This window comes from Acromyrmex echinatior, chromosome 10 (genome assembly GCF_024713525.1).
Source record: "Acromyrmex echinatior isolate Ae372 chromosome 10, ASM2471352v2, whole genome shotgun sequence".
NCBI classification, from domain to species: domain Eukaryota; kingdom Metazoa; phylum Arthropoda; class Insecta; order Hymenoptera; family Formicidae; genus Acromyrmex; species Acromyrmex echinatior.
Genome location: NC_141861.1, coordinates 1,136,074 through 1,158,835, shown reverse-complemented (window position 1 = coordinate 1,158,835; position 22,762 = coordinate 1,136,074). Strand labels below are relative to the sequence as shown.

At 31.9% G+C, this 22,762-nt stretch overlaps 3 protein-coding genes across 8 annotated transcripts in view; 1 reads left to right on the top strand and 2 right to left on the bottom strand.

Moving 5' to 3' along the window:
* Nucleotides 1-1,226: 1,226 nt before the first annotated feature.
* LOC105148490 (Golgi to ER traffic protein 4 homolog) overlaps nucleotides 1,227-22,762 on the top strand; it is a 24,239-nt gene continuing 2,703 nt past the window's right edge. The window contains exons 1-6 of one of the 2 annotated variants that reach the window (XM_087410194.1): nucleotides 1,227-1,612; nucleotides 1,707-1,785; nucleotides 2,009-2,243; nucleotides 2,322-2,460; nucleotides 3,274-3,414; nucleotides 3,496-3,757. In XM_087410194.1, the coding sequence (XP_087266320.1) occupies nucleotides 1,500-1,612; nucleotides 1,707-1,785; nucleotides 2,009-2,243; nucleotides 2,322-2,460; nucleotides 3,274-3,414; nucleotides 3,496-3,751 (963 nt within the window). In that variant the 5' untranslated portion in view covers nucleotides 1,227-1,499 and the 3' untranslated portion in view covers nucleotides 3,752-3,757. Of the gene's footprint in view, nucleotides 1,613-1,706; nucleotides 1,786-2,008; nucleotides 2,244-2,321; nucleotides 2,461-3,273; nucleotides 3,415-3,495; nucleotides 5,630-22,762 lie in introns of those variants that run through there. The other variant, XM_011060269.2, reaches the window with a different exon arrangement.
* Shmt (serine hydroxymethyl transferase) lies at nucleotides 9,081-13,794 on the bottom strand. The gene is made up of 7 exons (XM_011060255.2): nucleotides 13,348-13,794; nucleotides 11,845-12,038; nucleotides 11,547-11,758; nucleotides 11,142-11,466; nucleotides 10,552-11,051; nucleotides 9,591-9,790; nucleotides 9,081-9,518 (listed from the first exon to the last, which is right to left on the bottom strand). The coding sequence occupies exons 1-6, from the start codon at nucleotides 13,531-13,533 to the stop codon at nucleotides 9,624-9,626; spliced, it is 1,584 nt and encodes a 527-aa protein (XP_011058557.1). The 5' UTR covers nucleotides 13,534-13,794; the 3' UTR covers nucleotides 9,081-9,518; nucleotides 9,591-9,623.
* The window catches only part of Usp7 (Ubiquitin-specific protease 7), a 17,957-nt gene continuing 13,978 nt past the window's right edge, over nucleotides 18,784-22,762 (bottom strand). For 2 of the 5 annotated variants that reach the window (XM_011060208.2, XM_011060216.2), the window contains exon 18: nucleotides 18,784-22,674. In XM_011060208.2, coding sequence (XP_011058510.1) covers nucleotides 22,550-22,674 — 125 coding nt within the window. In that variant the 3' untranslated portion in view covers nucleotides 18,784-22,549. The remainder of the gene's footprint in view (nucleotides 22,675-22,762) is intronic. The other 3 variants (XM_011060226.2, XM_087410182.1, XR_015546323.1) reach the window with 2 other exon arrangements.

Below are 22,762 nucleotides of genomic sequence, written 5' to 3'. Positions count from 1 at the left end.
TAACATATATATAACATATGCTACAGTATCAAATCTTTCTCAGAGAGGAACGCCTATGGGTGCGTTTCTACTGAACGCATCGCGTCGTGAAAAAGAGAAAAAAAGAAGTTGTATATTTGTACAGATGGGATGTTTTCATTGGTTAACTCGTGATGACGCGATGCATGATGTCAGAGAGAAACCTGAGAGAGACCTTTTGCCTGTTACCGTCGAAATCGCCCGTACATTACCGCCAGTATATTCATTTCCAGTTTGGAAATTATGTGATTATATACATTTTCTGACGATTAAATCGATTCTATCTATAAAATCGTATCGTCGACAGTAAATGTGATTCGTCTGTTCGTCGTTCTGTGTACTAAATATTTAGGACAGAAGTGTGCCGATTATATATATAGGAGAGATAGTTTGATGGGTCCTTGGACGAAAAAACTTTAATTTCGCACCTTCTACATATGTAAATAAAAGATGTTGAATTTTAATAAACAAAATTGAAAACTCCAGCAAGTTAATTTCGTCTTATATATAATATTTATCTTATAATATCTTATAAAATTATGAAGTTATGTTTCTTTGCAAATTTTCAGTCCGTTTTTACCAAACATAATTACTGGTACGTATTAAAGTCTTTATAATTATTAGTAGTTATAGAGACTTTTAATAAATTCAATCTTTTCTAAACATATATTGTTAATTTAAGATATAATCTAGCAAATACGAGTTATAGAGTCCTCCATCACCCTCGCCAATTTTATCGGCGATTCTCTTTTCTTTGTAAGTACATAAACCAATCATATTGAAGAATTTTATAAAAATTGCAAAACTGCATTTTCTGCTGAACACAATCACTGACTACATTTACACGCCTCAATTTACGCCAAAGTTATATAACATCGATATTATAAAAAAACTGGCCAATCGTAGGCCTAGTTTCAATCGAGGATTTAATCCAGATTAGAATGTAACCAACCAACTACAGTCGAGCATTCCCCTGTCGTCCGACTGTAACAGGGGAATGCTCGAGTGTAGTTGGTTGGTTACATTCTGATCCGGATTAAATCCTCGATTGAAACTAGGCCTATGATTGGCCAGTTTTTTATAATGTAGTTGGTTAGTTCTTACATTCTGATTAAACTCTCGGTGGAAACTAGGCCATAGTTATTTCTCTAAAGAGTGGAACTGTGATTGACCAGTTTCCTAACTTCGATGTTGTGTAACTTCGGCGTAAATCGAGCCGTGTAAACGTAGTCATAAACTACATTTACACGACATCTAACGTCAGTAGTTAATAGTTATAACATGGAATGCTACAACTTCGGAATAAATCAGAATAAATCGAACCGTGTAAACGTATTAAACTTGTGCTCGGTGACAGCGTAGTAAACGCGTGGGTGTTTCGAATTTGAATCAGCACGTGGGAGAAACAGGAAAAAACGTGCACTGATGCCAACGGCGCGCCTACGCGGCTGCGAACCGCGAAGTTCCCAAATAGTATAAACATGGCCTCGCGGTATAGTCACGGTGTTCAACGGGTTCTGGCAAAATTGGAGGCCTCGATAAACTCGGAGAACTATTATGAGGCCCATCAGATGTACCGAACTTTATATTTCAGGTGAGAGTCGATCGGATCAGCCGCCTCATACTGTCGAGTTGTTCCTCCGTGCCCTTCAAAAATTCTGCTCATTTCTAACCTCCTCCGCTTACAGATACCTCGGTCAGAGAAAATACTCGGAGCTCTTGGAATTGCTCTACAGCGGATCGATGCTTCTATTACAGCACGAACAGGTATACGTTGAGTTCATCTTTCATGACCCTATGAGTGTCGAAGGATTTTCACGATTTCCCTTAAAATGATTTCTACAATTTTGTCGATGAGATTGAGCCTGTACAGTCGAGTGTTTCCAAGCGAATTGTAATTAATAATCGAAAGATGCGTGGATATAGCTGGAAACGAGAATCGATTTTGTTTAAACTTTACAATATATTGCGACTTGTATGTTTCTTGCAGCATGCAAGTGGAGCCGACTTAGGAATTCTGTTTGTCAATGTTTTAACACAATCTGGAACGGTACCTGCTCAAGGCTTCTTCGAAAAGATCATGAGCCTGTTTAGTTTGATGAGCCCTGCATCTCCAGAAAGGGAGGTGTTTGTGCAGTCGGCACTCAAGTGGAGTATAAAGGGTACCGATTACAAAACTGGCCATCCAGATTTGCACCAAAAGATAGCTCAGATTTTTTGGAGAGGTAATCTTATGATAAATTTTATTGTGAATTTTACTTTTTTTTTACATACTGTACGTAATGGATTTATTTTTTCATCAGAAAAAAATTATATACTGGCAAGGCAGCATTTTATATATAGTAGAGATGGTTCTGGATGTGCTGCGATGTTGGTCGAACTTCACGAACAACGTGGATACATGAATGAAATAGATCTTTTCATAGCTCAAGCAGTCTTACAGTAAGCTAATCGTTCTTATGTTCAAGTCAAGTTCTATTGCCATGACTTTTTTTAGCTTATTTCTTACAAAAATTGCTAAAATGCTAGATTCTACAATTTTGCTCTCAAATATTATAATACAATAAAGAAGATTATTGCAAAAGTAACGCAAAGATTGAACAACTATATTTGACTTAATAATTATATCTCATTAAAGAATTACTAAGCTTATTTATTTATTCTCTTATTTACTACACTTATTAATATTTACTTATTGGACAATAGACCATCAGGACAAAAGTAGCAGTCGAAATAGCCAATAGGAAAGTTGTTAGTCAGTTAAAAAAAAGATTTCGCTACTCTTAAGTTGATTTTACAATGGGTCGATTGAAAATCTTAAGTTTTAACCAATCCATTGAAGAAAGATTGCTTAACCTAAATAGATGATTATGATTTTTTTTGTCATCTATTATACAAGTTGTTAATTGTATAGTGAATCATTGAGCTTGACTATTGAGAAGAAATAAAGTTGAATTTGGACAGTCTTAAGAAAATTGATAGTCTTTATTATTAGTCATACAAGTTGGCTGTTAGCCCACTTTATCGATTCACCAATAAAACTTAGGACTACCGATTATCGACTCATTGTGAGAATCAACTTAAGCGTAGCGCAATCTTGCTGCTTTGTCACTCCTGTCGACTCTTAATGTTGGAAATCTTAAAGATATATATTATATAATAGTAAGAATAAACGGATATAACAATATAATGGAGTCTAGAAGTCTTGAAACTGAGATAATATATACATATATAAAATTATCGATTACATTTTAGGTATCTTTGTTTACAAAACAAAGCAACGGCACAAGAGGCCTTCAATTCTTATACTTCGAGGCATCCAAAAATAAATAGCGGTCCGCCATACCTTCTTCCTTTATTAAATTTTTTGTTTTTCCTACTCAAAATCATCGATAGGTACGATATATTTTATATGAGAGATACATATCTAATTGTATAAATTCAGCCTTCATTTTCCTCCGATTTGTTATTTTACAGTGGTAAACTGGCGTATCCTGTGTTCGCGGTTCTCTGTGAACAGTACCAGATATCTTTAAACAGAGATCCATGTTATCGACAGTACTTAGATAAAATAGGCCAACTTTTTTTCAATATCCCACCTCCGCGTCCACGTAATCAAGGATTATTCGGTTCATTATTGCAATCTTTCTTCAATGGTCTGGAGGACGACGATTCGGATGACGAGCAACGAAATACAGCTTCAACGTCGCACGCCGCGCAAGAACTTGATTGATTAAAGGTGAGGCAACACTGTGCAGTGTGATGCTGAATATCGAACTTTTATATATTATTCTTCGACCCAAATACTTTCACTAACTGCACCTGTGTTAACTGACAATTTCATATTGTGGACATTATGTTTATAAAACAAAAAAAAAGCTAAAGGAATCACTGTCATTTGAAAAAATAGTAATTCCAAACCATGTAGAACTTTGAAAGTATGTGGGACGACTTCTTACGGGAATTTATCAAAGTTGTAAGTTATGTATACTGAATTCACAATAGTAGAATTCAGATAGGCATCTTGATTATTTTATACATATCTAATACTTTCTACAACTTTTTTTAGCCATATAGATTTATGTATGTGCAATAATGAAGTGTATGATTTTGAATAAAAATCTACAAATTGAGTAATTCTTCAAACATGTAATTATCTGTATGTAAAAATTTGAAAGAATATGAATTTTCATTCTATGTACACTGTTATGAATTCAGCAATTATACTTAGACTTTGAATAAAATCCTTGCCATTAGCTACGATCTATGCATATAATCATCGTGGATATAATCACATGAATCCTATATACCTGCGTGTAACTGCTGAATCGAAAATTTATTTTATATAAACTAAAACGCGTGTGGACAAATAAATGTGACATAATTGTAGCTTCCAAAAAAATAATGCTTACCGAGACTGTTTGTTGCTGAGGCATCGAGAAAAAAATTGTTACTCGGACAACAAGCGATATATTTATTTATTGGATTCTATATTGATATGGGTAATCGTTCAAAATATTAGAGAAAAATTAATGCATATATTTATAAATAAAGAAATAAAACGACCATCATAAAACGACCTTAATAAATAAAAATCTTCACAGCATTAATAAATAAAGGTAATATAATGTTGCTGTATATTAAAATGAAAATAGACAGCATTCAACTAATAAATTTAGCTTTGTAACAAATATATCTCTAGAAACACATATAAGTATATCGAGTATCTTTAGATTATATTTTGTTGTCTATTACATTATCAAATTTATCAAAATTATTTAAAGTAAAATAATATTTTTAATATTTTTGATAATAATAAATCATAATTTATTATAATCATTATAATTGATCCAATTATATTCGTGTTATAATCGAAGAAGTCTACAATTTTTAATTAATCTGTAAAAATTGATGTATATTAATTTAATGATAGACAATATATCAATTATATACTTGATATTAAGATTTTGGAATGTATTATATATCATCATTTTAAAATGGATACTCTAGATATGAATATCACATCAGTCAGATCATGTGGGATTAGTCTTTTGAAGAATTAATTTAGATATTATATTTGTATAAATCACTTGAAAAATATAATAACAAATAACGATTACCCGATATAGATTACTCTTAACAAGTCCCCCTTTGTGTATCCAATAGAAATATTTAATTTAATAGTCGTGAGTTATGTGAAATGTGCGAACATACCAATCATCATGTTTCTAATTAAACATACTATTTCACAATACAATGGATTATCGATACTTGCAACATTAATTAGTTCTAAATTGTATATAACACATAATATTTTTTAATACGAAATACTTTTCTATCTCAGTATATTCATGCAGTAGTTTTATATTGCAAATGTCAAGCAAAAAAATTATAAATTCGTTAAAATTTTTGGACATTAATCACAATATGAATTTAACAGTATATATTATAAAAAAATGACAAAATCAATGATTGTAAACAGTTATAAGTAATATGTGAAATATATAGCAAAATTAATGAAATAATATTAAGCAATTAGAAAAAAATCTAAAATCGATTTTGTTTATGTTTAATATTATGTTGTACAAATAAAGAACGATAAAACTAAGAATGAGATCAGATATATAAAATACAATACGTTTAGTGCACATGTGCGTATATGTATGTGTATGTGTATATTCATTCATTTATTTACGTTTTATCGTGAAAAACCTATGCAGCTTTTGTTATAGAAACATTTTATTAAGTAATTCAATATAAAAAAAGATTACAATATTTTCTTGTAAAAAAGATATGTTGTTTTCCATTTTACATTAATATAAACTCGCACATTGTGTTCGTACATATACAGGGTGATCATTAGGAGTGTGTCTAAACTAAATAATTATTATTATTTTGCAATAAGTAAACCAAATAAAATAATTTAAATGTCGTTTTGTGAAACTTGGGTCGTTTAGGCCCGATTACACGTTACTTTAATTTTAAGCGAGGCTTAAAACTCTTTGTCCCTGTCTTTTTTCGATTTTAAAACGAGATAGAGAGAGTTTTAAGTTTCGCTCAAAATCAAAGTAACATTGATGCAACTGGGCCTTAGTGAAAGAGGAAACTTATCAATTTCATTTGAGTGTTGTACAAGCCAATTTATGAATGTTAGCGTGATTACATTAATTATCGAATGAAAGTTTCTCATTGATTACTCCTACAATAGAGGCAAAACTACACAAAACCATATCGTGGATTTCGTAATAAGTATGAATCTAAAAAAACTTGAATTGAAAGTAAAATAAATAAATACATATAAATATATATAAATATAAGAGAAATAACCTAACCTTGCGTCAAATTCTGATTTTACGAATCTTTGTATGATTTTAATGAAATTTATATATATATATATATATATATATATATATTATATATATTGGATCATCTAAAAAGTATCCGCGGTTTTTTGTCACTAGATGTGTTGACCATCAATACCATCTAGTGACAAAAAACCGCGGATACTTTTCAGATGACCCAATATAAGTTATGTAAATAAATGAATTTAGAAAATATTAGTTGATATGGAGAAAAATAGTTTTAGAATAAAATCACTTTATAGGTAAAGCAGTTTTTAGCTTTTTTTTATATCTCAAAAACTATTTAAGATATAAAAGAATGTGTTATACCAAAGTTTTATAATAAGATTACCTTCATTCGCGTTAATAATATTTTTAAAAAATAATTTTTAAAAAATTAAGTATAATGATAACCGTTTAATTTCGACATAATTCTAATAGTCATCCTGTACACTACAAATCCATATTTTGCGCTATTTCAATTATAATACAAAGGAGGATGCCAAAAATTATTTAACGCGTTACAGATCAAAATAGACGACTTCAAAAAGTCTCGATGAGTAGAACAAAGTTTTCAATGGGTACAAAGTTGTCAGGTATGTTCTTCACGAGGTTACGGGTCATGAAAGTTCAAAGAGATGGTCATTTAAATAATTCGCTTGCAACATATGCAAATAGATTAATGTAATATATCGTTGCAAAGCATTCAACAAAACGAATTTAATGTTATCACACTCCGGCATATAGACTATATATATAAAAAATAAAAATAAAAATAAAATCAAGTCGGGTCTTTCGTCAGAGTTGTCATGTATCACGCAGAGATTGCTCAGCGATTTTGAGGGTACATAATCTCGGAACCTGCTATATCCGAGAAACCAGAGAATTGTTATGATGTGTGTACAGCACCCTACAGTTCTCTGACCATTTTGACAATAATATTCAACTATTGCATTGGTATCGATCTTTTTTTAACTACCAAAAAGTAGATCACGTATTTAGTTTGATTGCGATGCTTAACTCGTTGCCCCGGATCAATATTAGGAAATGGCTCGCAATGACGAATGGATCTGATAACTTTTTATTTACAACTTTCGTGATCTATAACTTGTGAAGAACGCACCTAACAACTTTATGCCTATTGCAAACTTCGATCTATTCATAGAGATCTTTCGAATGAAACCTAATTTTAACCTATAACATGTTAGACAATTTTCCGTAAACTTTGAGCATTCTTCAATGCAAAGCCGAAAAATGTAACAATAACTTAAAAAAAATATATTAATAAATTTTATTGTTTCCCTATGGGGTTACAAAGAATGTCTATTACATTATCGTGCCAGAATTGCGATACAATCAATATAAAATCAATATATTATGACACTTCACTCTACATATATTAAATTTATATTGTAATCAAAAAATCGATCAGAAAAATTGCAAACTAATTCACTTTTCTGCCTACACACACACACACACACACACACACACACACACACACACACACACACACACACACACACACACACACACACACACACACACTCTCTCATTCACTCACTTTTGCATCCTATCTAGTCTTAGGTATCTAGAAATCTATAAAATAAATAATAGTAAAATACAAAATTTTTTTTTTGTAGCCTGAAGCATATAATAGATGAAAAATTGTTTAAACTCTTATTTGAAAAAATTTATCCTAGAATTCTTCAAGTAAGAGAGAGAATTTGGATATCGTTTAGATAATTTTTTCTTAATTTGCCATGTATATTTCATACTACAAAGATATTTATGTTTTACTATTATGTACTTTATAGATTTATTTATAATAATGATATTTATTTATAAAATATTGAAATTTTTTTTTTATTAATAAATCCCACTTTCTGTCTCTCTCTCTCTCTCTCTCTCTCTCTCTCTCTCAATTCACACTTTACATATTTGGAAAAATATACATATATATTCGGAAATATATATACATATATATTCCACAAAATTATAATTTTCCTAGAAATTCTAGATCCAGACTGTATGTGTCTGGAGGTTCCTGAATTAATTTTTAAATGAAATTGTACTATCAAAAACACATTTTATTTATTTTCACTCTAAAGCCCAATTTTAGAGGTTTACTTTACAAGCGAAATACTGTTAATACTGTAACTACTATTTTTTATATTTTTCTGTGATGTAATTCTTATTTACGAGTTAATGTAACTTTGCCATGTCCTTCTATCGGCGGATGCGAAGGAGACCGAGGCCAGTTGCCACAGTTTTTTACTAATGACTTTTAAGAGAAAAAATGGATGTAAGATTTTGAAACACTATATACATTACAATGTAACCTTACGATATAATATATCCCTTAGGTATTAAAAAAATATTATTCATGAATACACATCACATCATATAAATAAGTTATTTAATTTTAAATAAAGCTGCAAAAATGTGACAATTAGGATCGGTTGCATCAATGTTACTTTAATTTCAAGCGAAGCTTAAAACTCTTTGTCCCTGTCTCTTTTCGGTTTTAAAACAAGATAGAGAGAGTTTTAAGTTTCGCTTAAAATCAAGTAATTGATGCAACTAAGCCTTAGTGAAAGAGCAAACTTATCAATTTCATTTGAGCATTGTTTAGTACTCTATTATTCTCTATTATTAATTAGTCTTGTACTCAGGATTAAATGTCATCGGGTCGGTACACGTTCCAGGTTTGCCAATAACAGATTTTTTATGGATAAAAGATAATACAATTTTTATTTTTAGAGGTTTATTTTACAAAAAATGTTTATTTTGCGAAAAATCTGCGTTTTTTATATTTTTCTGTGATGTAATTCTTATTTACAAGTTAATGTAACTCTGCCATGTCCGTCTATCGGCGGATGCGAAGGAGACCGAGGCCAGTTGCCACAGTTTTTTACTAATGACTTTTATTTTAACCAGTTCTTTTTGGAAAATAATAGCAATTATAGTACTAATATTTTTGAAAAATTATTAAATAAAATACATAATTTGTTTTCGTACTATAGTTTCTATACGAAAAATAAAAAATCATATTTATATACTTTTATGTGAAATATACTTGTAAATATATTCTCTAAAAATGTATCGATCTAAAGATATTAAAATTGATCGAGATAACGCGTTATTTCCATTCTCTGATTTCTGCTCATAAAAAAATATAAAAATAATTTAAAAATATATAATTAGTGGCAACAAAAATTATAAAATATTTACATTGAACTGTTGAATTTGTATGTTTCATAATGCTTAATGAGTTTCGTGACCAGGGATCGAAAATTGCTTCGAGAAAATTTCAACTTCCTCTTTTAGAGCTGCAATCTTTGTTTTAATATTTTCATCAGTACTTAATACTCTCTTGAAATCAACTAGTTTCGGTCCGGAGATAGCAGTCACTTCCTTAGAAAGTTTCAATCCTGTAAAGAAATAATATTGAATTATATATAGTCTCATATACTACATGTATTTAACTCCTCGCCTCACGCTAGCAACGTTGAATTTTAAAAGCACAATCAATTTTTTTATTGTAAACTTTATTAAATAAATTTATAAAGTAAATAAAATACAATCCGACTTTTTTGATGGTAAAAACTCATTAAATATGTAAGAATTTTTTCAGATTTTTATATGTATAATTCGGAACAATATAAACATCTGCTCTAAAGTTCAAAGATCCACATTACGAACGAAGGAAAATTTTACAATGCCGACAGAAAATTAACTTACAATATTAACTTACAATATTTAACTCGTTGGCGCTCAGAAACTATTCTTGTGATATATTAATGCAAAAATAATATCCTAAATATAAATGCAAATTATAATATCCTAAAGCGTGTTCAGATTCTCACCGAGTGCTCGCCAAATATAATGTCATCCTTAACGTTCGATAAACAACAAAAATGAAGTGATACCTGAGTGGCAGTGGTGGCACTCGGATGGGAATCTGAACATAGCCCTAGATAATCTAGGATGCGTTACGTATGACGTACTCCGAGTTACGTATGAAGCGCATGATGTATCGTTTTATTCTTCTTTATTATTTGATGAATAACAAGGACAAATGATGCATAATGTGCTTCATATGAAACTCGGAACGCATCCCAAGTGATTGAAGTCATCATTGAACGAGTTTTTGTGAGGTTCAAATGTTTATTTAAGTATAATAATATAATACCTCTGTCTATAAAGTCAACAACTTTGTCGATGTCCTTCTCGACTAAGCCACGAGTGGTAACTGCAGGCGTTCCTAAACGGATACCACTAGGATTCAATGCACTTTTGTCACCGGGAACAGTATTTTTATTACAGGCGATAGAAATGTCTTCCAAAATCTTTTCTGCTTTCGAACCAGTTATCCCCGAAGGTCGTAGATCTACCAACAGCATATGGACATCTGTCCCATTGGTACTGATTTTATAACCACGCTCTTGCAAACCGGTGCACAATCTCTTCGCGTTAATCACTATTTGCTTCTGATACTCAAGGAATTCCGGTGTTTTCACTTGTTTCATAGCTGTAGCTATACCAGCGATAGCGTGATTGTGGGGACCACCTTGAAGACCCGGAAAAACTGCTTGATTTATTTTACTCTCTATGTCATACATAATCTTCTTGCCGTCCTTCGTGACGCTTCGGACGCCTTTTCGGAAGAAAATAACGCCAGCGCGCGGCCCTCTGAGAAATTGAATAGACAAAATACCTCGTCATTATTTTAATTACTACGAGAGAAATACTTGCTATAAAAATTGTCAAGACATTTTATACCGTAAGGTTTTATGTGTAGTTGTCGAAACAACGTCACTATATTCGAAAGGACTGGATATTAATCCAGTGGCGACCAATCCGGAAATATGAGCCATGTCACTAAAAAGATAAGCGTCATTCTCGTCAGCAATTTCACGGAAACATTTGTAGTTCAGACATCTACTGTAGCAGGAGACTCCAGCGATAATGACTTTCGGCTTAAATAATCTGGCATTATTCGCGAGTTCATCATAATCGATCAAGCCACTCGCAGGATCAACTTTGTACGGCATCGATTCGAAGAAGATGGACGTAGCAGAGATTTTCTTATTTGCCGTGAAGAAACCTATAATGCACAAACATAATTTATTGAATAATATCTAACATATATTGTATACAGTATTTATTCGATTTATTTGCATTTACCGTGAGTAAGATGGCCACCATCGGGTAAATTTAAGCCCATTATACGTCCGTGAGGCTCCAATAGGCCAGTGTATACTGCAAAATTCGCTGGACTTCCCGAATAGGGTTGTACATTGCAACCCCATTGCTCAGGATCTAAATTAAAGGCTTCTAAGGCACGTTTTTGCGCCAGCAATTCGATTTCATCGACGAATTCATTTCCACCGTAGTATCTGTGGGTATAATAAAAATAAAAAGTCACTCCTGAACGAGTGAATGCATGCTCGTAAAAGAAACATAACATGAAACATAATGTTACCTTTGACCAGGCAATCCTTCGCTGTATTTATTATGTAAACACGAACTCATACACTGTAATACACTGAGAGACGTGAAGTTTTCACTCGCTATCAGTTCCAATCCAGCTTCTTGCCGTTTCTTTTCCTTCTTTATCAAGTCGAAAAGCTCGGGATCGCTCTCCCAAATGTTTTTATTGAGTATCGCTGCCATGCTCTGTCAACAATTATAACAATTTTTAGTTATATTTTGTAACTAATTTTAATCATTTATAGACTTGAATCATATTTAATATATAATTAATATCTATTAATATCACATTATGCTATAAAATTACAATTATAATTTAAGTAATAATTGATTATTAAACATTTGTAATATTGTTTTCTCGATTTCATAATACCTTGCAGAAAATTTAAAGAAATCAATGGAATTGTAAAAAAAATTATTATATATTATATTTCAATAACTCGCACTTTTTTTTAATTTAAAAAAAAACGAACGTGTTATGTCAATTGTAAACTGATATGCAATGTAACAAATAAAGATTGATATGTCTATATATATAGCTTATATTTCAGTGAAGGTCATACTTCCATATCTTCCGATAACCCTACGCGTGGGGTTACACTGCAGTGATAAACATTTATGTATGTATAATAGTATAACCGTTATTTTAATCGAACATAATTCGTTTATCAATAATTTGTTTATTTTACAAATAATGGAAAATAATCTTTTTGTGCGACTGATGCACGGTTGAATAAAACATATATTTTTTTAATTAAATTAAATTAAAATTAATGGCCTTTCTTTAAGTTTACAATATTAACGAAATATTTATATTTAAAAAAAAAATTTAAATGAAATTTCTACATCAGACTAAAATTTCTGAAAATTTTATTTTATTTAACATGTAATATAAATTGTCGCTGTTTTTCATCGTTCCCTCTGATCCTCCCACTTCACATCACAGTTCAGTTACGGCACTGGTAACATGTTAATCAAGTGCAATCAAAGCTAAAAGAACACTTCATAATGTTCTTTTTTGAGTTATCAAAAGTTACACGAAAGTTGCGACTACAAAGTCGCTCCCGGGCTGCGTTTCAAAACAGTATTAAACTCAAAGTCAAAACTCTGTTTTATAATAAGTAGATATTTGCATTGATTTCACGCGAATATCTGATAAATTTCGAGTATCATCAAAAAGCGACTGGTTTTCCACGAATTTCTGACTTTGACCGTGTTCTGATATACATAAATTGTAGATTTTCAATACTAACAGTGTATATCAGAATACAATTTTTGTAAACTCAAAGGCTAATATTACATCTATCCATTTTTTGTTGTGCGACAAATTTTTCAAGCGTATTAATTGGCAGCAGGACAGAGATTTTCAGATCTCTTTATTCTGTATTCATAATAATTGAATAACAATATATGGTGACAACAGCAGACAAATTGCACATCAAATCGTTTTGCCGCAAACAAAAGTATCATTAATAATAAAATCAAAATTACTTACTCGTTCCGGAGTGCAACAGAAAGATGACGTAACAGAAAGATGGTACCCTCGACCATATGAAAGACTATCAGCGTCTGCGAGGCATCTTTGATTTACAAAGTCCTTTATATGTAGGCTCCGAACCCGTAGCAAGTTTTCGACCAATTGAAAACCGCGCCGATTTAAACTTGACCAATTCCCAGCCATCTTCGCGCGCGCGCGCGCGCGCGTTGTATATATGCGCGTGTTTGTGATGAGTAGCCTTTATACGTTATAATAGTCGCCGGTAACGGTTAGAGTTGGTTAGAGTCGTCTGATATGTCTACATGCGATATAAATGTCTCTACCTTATGGGATTGGATCCGACGTGGGACTGAATTCCTCAAATTCTGTTTGTAGAAACCGAACTCGGACACAAGCGCCCGACTATTTATCATCACGTGACCGCCACGAATCGTGAGATTACGCAATCGCGTGATATTGCGACGGGCCGATGCAAAGCGCAAACGCGAGCGTACTTGTCCACGTGATCGTAATGTCGCGATCGAGCACGTTCCCAGCAAATGAAAATGGATTGAAATGAATTGAAATGGATTCAGATTTTTAGAAATATTGATTCACGAATGTTAAAATGAGTGCTTTTCAATCCTGAATGTATTTTTATTCGTTTATAGGAATTGCATGGAGGATATCTCTGTGCCTTTCAATTTAAAAATAATATTACTTTTAACTTTTTCTGTGCACAAACAACACATTGTGAATACTGTTCAAAATTTTGAATAGGAAATGCAATCTTTTCAATCCAATTGCATTCAATTGAATCTAATTGAATCCAATTGAATCCAATTAAATTCAAAAAAAGTATTCGCTATTTATATATATATATATATATATATATATATATATATATATAAAATACATATTTGGACAGAAAAAAATTTCAATCTATTTTAATCCATTCTCGTTTGCTGGGTTGTAACGTTCAAAGTATTCTCCGCTTTAAATATTTTCTAGTGTTCCTTCAATTGATATTCAGAGGCTTTTTACACATTTTTGAGGGTCGACAGAAGTCAACATATATTTACACTTCATTTACAGTATAGCTACATATCTGCACTTTATCAGATGTATGCATAAGTTTTTTCCGGTTTAACTAAGAGATGGCGCCAGCGAAAAGTACGCAGCGTATTAATTTGACACATACGTTATTTTGTTCGTCTGGCATTTAACTACAAACACACACGAGTCCGCCAAAAACTAGCGTCTTTGTTTTATCGTTCAGTAATCATGTCGAGTTTTGTGCCTGAAAAAGAACATTTGCGGCACGCATTGCTTTTTTTATTTAATCAAAAGAAAAAGGCTGTTGAAAGTCATCGTTTGCTGGTAGAAACATATGGTGAACACGCTCCATCGATTAGAACATGTGAGACATGGTTTCGACAATTTAAAAATGGTGATTTCAATATGAAAGACAATGAGCGCTCTGGTAGACCACAAAAATGCGAAGACGAGCAATTGCAGGAGTTATTGGATGAAGACCCAACTCAAACTCAACGGCAATTAGCAGAAGCATTACATGTATCACAAGAAACAATCAGCAGACGTTTACGAGCAATGGGAAAGATCAATAAACTCGGTAAATGGGTCCCACACAATTTGAATGAACGTCAAATGGAAAATCGCAAAGTCACTTGTGAAATGCTGCTTCAACGCTACGAAAGGAAATCATTTTTGCATCGAATTGTCACGGGTGACGAAAAATGGATTTATTTTGAAAACCCGAAGCGGAAAAAATCGTCGCTTTCACCTGGCGAAGCCGGTCCATCAACACCAAGGCCAAATCGCTTCGGCAAGAAGACCATGCTCTGTGTCTGGTGGGACCAGAGCGGTATTGTGTATTATGAACTCTTGAAGCCCGGCGAAACCGTTAATATACAACGCTATCGCCAACAAATGATTAATTTAAACCACGCATTAATCGAAAGACGACCGGAATGGGCCAGAAGACATGGCAAAGTGATTTTGTTACACCACAATGCGCCGTCTCACACAGCAAAACCAGTGAAAGACACCTTGAAATCGCTTGGATGGGACATCCTTCCGCACCCGCCGTACTCCCCAGACCTGGCGCCATCTGACTATCACCTCTTCGCATCAATGGGGCACGCAGAGCAGCACTTCAGCAATTTCGAGGAAGTTGGAAAATTACTCGACGAATGGTTTGCCGCAAAAGACAAGCAGTTTTTCTGGCATGGTATTCATAAATTACCTGAAAGATGGGCGAAATGTGTAGAAGCCGATGGCCAATATTTTGAATAAAAAAAAATTAATTTCCCTTGAAAATTACGTGTTTTTTTTTTTTTTAACCGGAAAAAACTTATGCATACACCTGGCATACTTAATATAGTCTGGTAGAAGAAATATTTTCCCATGAAACTCGTTTTGGCTCATATTTTACGAAGCTACGAAGCCTATTAAAGGGTCGAATTTTGCAATTTTGTTCTTAAAAACATTATGATAAATAAAATGATATTAGGTGTTGGAATTAATTCGTAGCGTTTTTAATGAAAGAATGTTATTTATTTCACATGAGCATTAAAAAAATACATTAATGAAAGTACTTCCCATCACTTGTAAAACGCTACGAATTAATTCCAACACCTAATATATTCCTTATTTACAGTGCAGATACATGTTTTTATATTGATATTTTATCTCCTTATCTCCTAAAATACTATATTTTAAAATGAATTGTACATTTAAACTTTTTCAATGTAATAATTTAAATAATAATATAATATTCTGTCTTTTCATATTTGATTAAAAAAAATATTTCGATTGCGATGTGCCAATAACTCCCTCCCTTGACAAATTTCTGGATCCGTCATAATGTTCTACGATCAATCCTATTGTAACGAAAGGAGTGAAAAAGTGATGTTCGAACGAATGCAACGTCTTAACAGAAATAGTGAACAGGGCAATAATATGTAATCAAAAAAGAAAAGAGCCAGAAAGAAAAAATTAGATTAAAATTAAAAAGAAAAAGAACAGAAACAATACGAAAAGTATCTGCATAAATTAACAAAATAAAATAAAAAGAAAAATGTATGGAATTTTAAAAAAATAACAAAAACAATATGATAAAAAGGGAAAGAATGCATGGATTGAAATTGGAGAAAAAAATTAGACAAAAAGATTAGAGGTATTTCGAAATACGCGTATCGACAGACGATAGTTCCGTTCAAAAGTTACTCACGAATGAGGAGTTGGAAGAAATTACATCGTTCTGATAATGTAACACTCTGATAACGTGATATTGTGATAAAGCGATGTTGCTCTGATTGATTTTCTCTGATTACGCACAATGGCTATTTATTTATCGACGCGACGCGCACGAGAATGATCAAAACACAATGGAATAAGTGTCGGAGGAAAATGTTATCTCTCCTAAATTTCAAGTGATCTCAATGTGGCTCGATATATAACGTACATTCACGGATCAATGGTGCATACAGACTGCAATGTATTCAATAAACGAGAGAGGCTGACAGCAGAAAAAGAACGATATAGCAGTTATGCTCTCTTATGGAAGTGAAAGTAACTAGTAGTTCTTTTTAATCCAAATCGAATCGTATTCGGTGACCCTTTCAAGTATGTGGAAAGTTTTGTAATACTTCAGAATTACGCAAAACATTCAATAACGTTAGTTAATTTTAATTAACATATTCCTCATTTTTATATCCTAATTCTTGTTCAAAAAGAAGTGAAATAAACATCTTAATTTTTGATAAAATGACTTTTGTGATGCACTGGTGAAAAAATTTCATTTTATTTTTAAAAATTATTTTAATTTTAAGAATTTATTATATTTTAAATTGATGAAGACTTCTGAAAAAAATATCCATTAAATTTCTTTAGATTTTGTAAATTCCTTCTCGAAAATTATAGAATAAACAATCTTCAAAATCTTAGAATTTCGGAATTTATATATATAATATATGAAGAATTCTACAAAAAAACATACACTTTCTCCGTATTTCCAAAAAGTGACTCAAAATTCGTATGAAAGAATTTGATAAATTTTCTGTAAATTAAGTTAATGTTATACAGAAATTTACGTAAAAGTTTGGAAAATTTATATTTATGTATATTTACGAAAAATTCTAAGAAAAATTTTCACTAGGATTTGCCTATACAATTTGGTTACTCTACTACGTTATCGTTAATTGTTCACAAAATCTTAAATAACCTAAATAAAATATAGGATATAAATATATAAAAAATCTTTTTTGATATCAATTTTAACGTTTCTTTCTTTGTTCAATATTATTAGTTGTGATTTAATTACGCTCTTCTATAGATAATCTAATATTTGAAAAAGTATTCTTTATATTGTGTTTAAATACTGAAGATGATTTTTCATATGCAGTTATACAATTTAACTGGAAATAAGCTGCAAATAATCTTTATAAATCTGAAAATTAAAAACGGGTGGCGAGTAAAACATCAACTTTTCTAATCACTGACGCACGATGCACGTTGTTATGCAACTTTTAATAATAATTTCTTAATCTGTTATTTATATCGCGAACCAGCATGACAACGTGATACTTGCGATACAAGCGAAAGGAAGTTGATCGGCCGTAAGAAAATTCCAATGTAATGTAGGCGAAAGTCACCTTAAATGATACGCTTGTGTGCGTATGTTGTGCTTTTTTAGAGTAAACGCCTACTAATTGAATGTAAAAATTAGATTTCAAACATTTAATCTACATCCGCAAAGCACGTGATTATAAGGATGTGGTGTTGCTCTTTTTATTCCGATATCATATACACTTAAGGCTCCTGAGTCACATTAATTTTTATTACGTCCCATTTGTAAGTAAAGATAATTTGGATAAAACAAAATGATGAAATCGTATTAAAATAATTATAAAAATGGACGAAAACTATGTTTATTCCCTTGACAGTCAGTAAATAATCGTAAAAAGTGATAAAAGGTACGTGAAGTGCTTTTATGCAATGCGCATGCCTAGCTTGTTTTCACTTATACGTGCCTTTTATCACTTTTTATGATTATTTACTAACTGTCATAGGGGTGGGAGGGAGGGGAGGAGATAAAGATAGCTTTCGTCCATTTTTATATTGGTTTAAAGAGATTTCGTCATTTCATTTTATCCAAATTGTTTTTATTTACCACGTAATAAAAATTAACGCGTCATTTCTTCATCCTTTTGATGATATCACGATTCAATATGGCAAGAGTCTTAACTCCTTTTTTTTATTTTTATATACACATTTTTATAGCCATATTATTACGTTCAAACTATTTTTTCGTGTTTTCTTCATGATTAATGTACTATCTATAATCGACAATAATAAGACATAAACGAAGTTTTTATCAAAGATCTCTTCTTGCTAAGAAACAATGACGTGTTATTGAAAAATAATGACATGTTCAATTGTATTGCTTTTTATTATTATTCTCCTTTATGTATACCTGTATCGCATTTAATTAGTTTCGCCTCCTTAGAAATGAACTATCAAATATTCAGATTTACAATCGCAGTGTTGAGCAGTTTTCTTTATAAGATCAGCTCTATAAAACGCAAAGTATCTGGTGTACAACCTATTATTATATAGCGGTCATATGCTGGATTGTCCCGGCTTTTCTTCCTCTCGTGCCACTTCTCATTTAGATAGATCTAACATGATTTCTCTTCTTTCTTTTCCATAAAGAAGTGTACTCCTTTGTTGGCGACTGTTGTCTCGTGTGCCAGCTTCAATTTCAGGATAGCCGTTAGCAATAATCTCAGAGGAACCTAATGAAACATGCACGCACGCATACACACACACACACACACATGCACACAAATATATATATATATATATATATATATATATATATATATACACATACATATGTGTGTGTGTGTGTGTATAGATATATATGTAAATAATAATTTGAACAATAAAATGCATGATTCATACGTTCACGTTTACAAGAATTTCGCCTAGCATTTTATTTTTTTCTCGCAGATAAAACATTATCACCACTTCCACTGTGAGAGATCTATCGTTAGCGTATACTTTCCAATTGCGATTCGACAGATCCTTTGTAAAGCGATTAATCCCTTTCGCCTAAAAAGAATAGCGCGCTAAAGAAAAACATAGTCAGAACGCGGTTATAATGTAACGATATTGTGAACATCAACCTTTAGTATACAGAGATTACTTGTATCTCAATTATGTTTGTGGGAAATATCCCTTTAGTAAGATCTGTGATGATCTGCTCTTTACTTAATTCAATTTGAAATTTATGACACGTACACAATTTATGCACACATACAGTTCCTCTCTTTCTTTTTCGCATCCACCTTGACACACACTTAACAAGCATACCGCTAAATTATTCTGAATAGATCCATGTTAATGTGCGTGCGTGCATGTGTGTGGTATGTGTGTGTGTGTACATAGGATGTTCGATAAGTTTTGACAAAGCTTCGTGGGCAGGTAGAGCAGACTAAACTGAGTCGAAAAGTCCTATACTATTTTATAATTTTCGCAATTCTTTTTTTAATTAACCAGGGAGCAGAATGTCTACAATCGATACATAAAGCAATTTTAAAATATCTTTAAGAGTTCTTTATGAAATATCTTTAAAATATGTCGATAAAGAATTTTGAAAATATCTTAAAATTGTCTTATGCGTCGATTTTATCCTTATTCGGCATCGTTAACACATTAAGTGCCGAGTCTATTTTGTTTCATTTTCCGTTTATCACACAATACCATCTAGGCAACTGAAGAGGTGCGAGCTGAAGTAAACAAAAAATAACGAGGAACAAAGGTCGCGATGGCTACAGCATAGAATGTTACAAAATTAATTAAAAAATGTTTGAGTGGAAAATGATGAAAAATTTTATCAAAAAAGTTGTAACTTTTTGTAATACCTGTAAAGGAAACCCCATCTTTATTTAAATTGTTTTAATAAATTACATTAATTTTTGATAAAGTTTTATATTTTCCATTTATTACTTTAAATTTCTCAAGGACTGACGTCGCCTAAACGAAATGTTCATTCTCGGTAGGGACCGGCGCGATGGAGCCTAAAAAGTTGAGCGCTGATTCATAGGGGCTGGCGTGGCGGAAAATCTAATGCCGGTTCGTAGGGCATTTAACTATTGCAAAAATTACAAAATGGTAGAAGACTCAGTTTAGTCCGCTGTAACTGACGCTGTGACTGTAGGTAAGATGCTCATAAGCGTTTTATCAAAACCGGACACCCTATATATAAAAGTAGTAAAAAAGGAAACACTTGACACCCACAAAACGTTATTTGGAACAGCTTTCTTTAGATACACAATATTGAGATTATGATTAATTAAATAACGCTACCAATCAGTCTGTACAGCCACATTAAAATTCTTTTTTACAAAATATTCTGCGTGCTCTCGCTTAACTTATGCGTCCAGTCTTCTTCAAAAACCATTTCTTTCAATTATATTCTTATTAGTCGATCAGACAACGGGTCATTACTTCCAACACAACTCTATTAATCTTAACAGATAATTCACGTTTATATATTATATTGATATACTATATACCATTCTCTTACTGCGAATTTTGCTTTCGTATCCCCTCGAAATGATTCTCTTGCGATGTTCTCGTAGTCTGTAATTCAATAATTTTTAGATATTCAAAATAATTTAAACTAATTACGTTTAAATTTATGGAATTTGACGGATCTCATTATAATCTTACGATCACAGTAAACAGTTCCTCAACTTAAAAAGAAATTTATTAAATAATGTAAAAAGCTCACACATTCTCCTTGACATTTACAATTATGCTATTTCAAATATTCGAGAGCCGGCGTGATCTTTAAATACATGTTGGCTAAGTCAAGTTGATCACAGTAAAGTGTAGAAATGATAAATAAGGATCCGCAAACGACAGATCTTGCACGAGACGCAGGTTACCTTGTTGATTCATCACACGAGATACTTGTGTTACAAATTATAAACAGAAGATAGAGAATTAAATCATTAATTTATATAATCAAATAGAGAAAACTATGATGATTTATTAACTGAATCGTTACTTCCTACGTCACTTCCTAAAAGCAGCAATATTGCTCACTTTGCTCTAAAATAACAAAAAAAAAAAGAAAGAAAAGCCGCGAACATCCATATTACATCGATAGGCGTTTGCATCTCGCCAAGAATTTCTTTTCGTTTAGATTAAGTGTCATTCATTTTGTCAATTTCTTACTTTGTACGCTGTTACTTGCAAAATTGGTAGTTTTAGATGAAAACATATTATAGAAAATAACATAAAATACAAATGCAAAAAAATATTCCAAGATGTTTGAAAGACAACTTAGAAATTTTGTTCGTGCATTTTCTTCTCCATTTTTTAAATAGTGTGACGTAAAATAAAATAGTGGCATAATTTTATGTGCTTTGTTTGAAAACATGAAGAAATTTGAGAGAAATTTGTGATGTGCATTTCGAATTAAATTAAATAAACTTGATAAATATTAAAATTCGAATAATATCTTCAATGGAAATTAAAAATTTTATTCTTTTTTTAAATAGAAAATCTACATCTTTCTCTCAAACATCTTGCGAATACAACATAAAAAAGGAACGATTCTTTCTTAGCGTCACGAATATTAAATATTAATCATGCAGAATATAATATGTTATCTCTCTTGGGATGTAACGATTATGTACTTCTATATACGATAGGGTATGAACCGGAATTTTAAACTCTCACTTTCCTAATAAAATTAAAAAAAAGAAAGAAATTAGTTTATTAGAGATAATTATCAGACAATAATATTAGATACAATATACGTGCATTTCGTAATTAAATGTTTTCGGAATCTAGGCGAAAATCCGTACTGAGCCAAAATAAGCTATTGGGCCATTACGTAAAATCTTTACAAGTTCGAATCGAGGAACTATAGCATCGCTTTTCCATGATAGCACTGCACACTTTACGATAGCTTCTTAATCCATTGTATACCAATCTTAGATTTACCTTTCGATGTCATTCTTGCAGTATTAAAATTGCATATTTAATCTGGCTGAAGAAACGAATATGAACGCATTTTTCCAACCTTCAATATACCAGACGTCGCTTTCTTACTATACAGAATCGTATAAATTATTATGAGTGGCTGCCTAATTTAATTTTTTCTTCGAGTGGTGGAAATTTAATTGTAAATCTTAATGGCCTTTTCGAGGTAGTTGATACGAGAGCGCTTCGGCGCTTTGTTGACGTGTTCCAGGCCAAGCCAAGGCCTGTGTGGCGCTGTGCCTGCGTTTAAAAGTGGATAGACTACAAAATTTATTCTTTATTAGCATCGTATCAGCAATACACCATATGTTAAATATAGTGATCATGCGATTCGACGCTTGCTTTACTA